General features: G+C 38.9%; 1 protein-coding gene across 1 annotated transcript in view; it reads left to right on the forward strand.

Moving 5' to 3' along the window:
• Positions 1–1,654, forward strand: part of LOC107697986 (delta-aminolevulinic acid dehydratase-like) — an 18,162-nt gene that overhangs the window by 8,118 nt on the left and 8,390 nt on the right. The window contains exons 9-10 of the mRNA XM_016498895.1: positions 382–469; positions 918–1,004. Coding sequence (XP_016354381.1) covers positions 382–469; positions 918–1,004 — 175 coding nt within the window. The remainder of the gene's footprint in view (positions 1–381; positions 470–917; positions 1,005–1,654) is intronic.

The following is a 1,654-nucleotide window of genomic DNA, read 5'->3' on the forward strand; positions in this document are numbered from 1 at the left end:
GTCATCCGCAAACTTAATGAAGAGGTTCGCGTTGTGTGACGGTGTGCAGTCGTGGGTCAGCAGAGTGAAGAGGAGGGGGCTCAGCACACATCCTTGGGGGGCCCCAGTGTTCAGTGTGATGGTGCTGGATGTGTTGTTGCCGACCCGAACTGCCTGAGGTCTTCCAGTCAGAAAGTCCAACAGCCAGTTGCACAGCGAAGTGTTGAGCCCCAGCTGGACCAGTTTGTGAATGAATGATTGAATGATTCCCTTTAGAATGCAATAGTGGACCACCTTCTTAGTTTTTATAAATGTATAGATGATGAAAACAATAGGATGAGTTTATTTTTGTAAACCAATTTTAAAAATGTCTCTTGTTTATTTTTTTCTTTACATTTGAAGAGATGCTGCACAATCTAAACCTGCTTTTGGAGACAGAAGATGTTATCAGCTGCCCCCTGGTGCCAGAGGACTAGCACTCCGGGCCTGTGTAAGAGGAAATCATTCAAATTAAATCAATGTTTTATTTCAGTGTTCACACATTTCCTTTTGAAACATGATCTAAATTTTGACTACAGAAATCGGCACTTTGACTAGACCTGTGGTGAGGGTTTTTTTATATACAGTGGTGTGAAAAAGTGTTTGCCCCCTAAACCTAATAACTGGTTGGGCCACCCTTAGCAGCAACAACTGCAATCAAGCGTTTGCGATAACTTGCAATGAGTCTGTTACAGCGCTGTGGAGGAATTTTGGTCCACTCATCTATGCAGAATTGTTGTAATTCAGCCACATTGGAATTTGTTTGATGATCTGAAACATTAAAGTGTGGCAAACATGCAAAAAAGTAAGAAATCAGGATGGGGGCCAACATTTGTTCACACCACTGTATATTTTTTTATATTAATTAGAAGTACATGGTTTTCTTTCTTTGCTGGTAGGACCGGGATGTGAAAGAAGGTGCTGACATGCTGATGGTGAAACCTGGATTACCATACCTTGATATTGTGAGAGAGGTTAAGAATAAGGTATTAACTTTTTTGCCACTTCATCATATATTCAGATAATATTTTCTTCATGCTCAGAAAATCTTTGTGAGGTTAAGAATAAGGTAATAACTTTTTTGCTACTTCATGTTATATTCCGAAATAATTTTCTTCATGCTCAGAAAATCTTATTGTACATTGTACAGTGCCAACATGTATTTAGACACTTTGGATACTCCACCCAAAAATGAAAATAATATCATCATTTATTTACTCACCATCATGACATGATGTATGACTTATGTCTGTAGTTGAAAACAAAGATTTTTCAAAAACCACACAAGGCAAACGAGACTTCCATGTGACTCATCTCATACAAGCTTCAGAATACACTTACATTACGCTTCACAATGTGCTGATGTTTACATCAAGCATGAACTCATGAACCTAAGTATGTCCATTGGCCTGAAGCAGTGCTTTATAGTTTAAAATGTTAAAAATATTAGTATTTTCTCACAAACACCTATCGTTTTGCTTCTCAAGACAGTGAGTCACATGGTCACATGGATTACAGTCATGTTCGTTTTGTGTGGTTTTTGAAGCATCAACTTTGGAGGTCCTGTATACTGATTTTTATTTTTGGTTGGAGTATCCCTTTAATGTAGTGGACCCCCCCCCCCCCCCCAACACAA

Source organism: Sinocyclocheilus anshuiensis, unplaced genomic scaffold (assembly GCF_001515605.1).
Source record: "Sinocyclocheilus anshuiensis isolate Anshui unplaced genomic scaffold, SAMN03320099.WGS_v1.1 scaffold2152, whole genome shotgun sequence".
In the NCBI taxonomy this organism is placed as follows: domain Eukaryota; kingdom Metazoa; phylum Chordata; class Actinopteri; order Cypriniformes; family Cyprinidae; genus Sinocyclocheilus; species Sinocyclocheilus anshuiensis.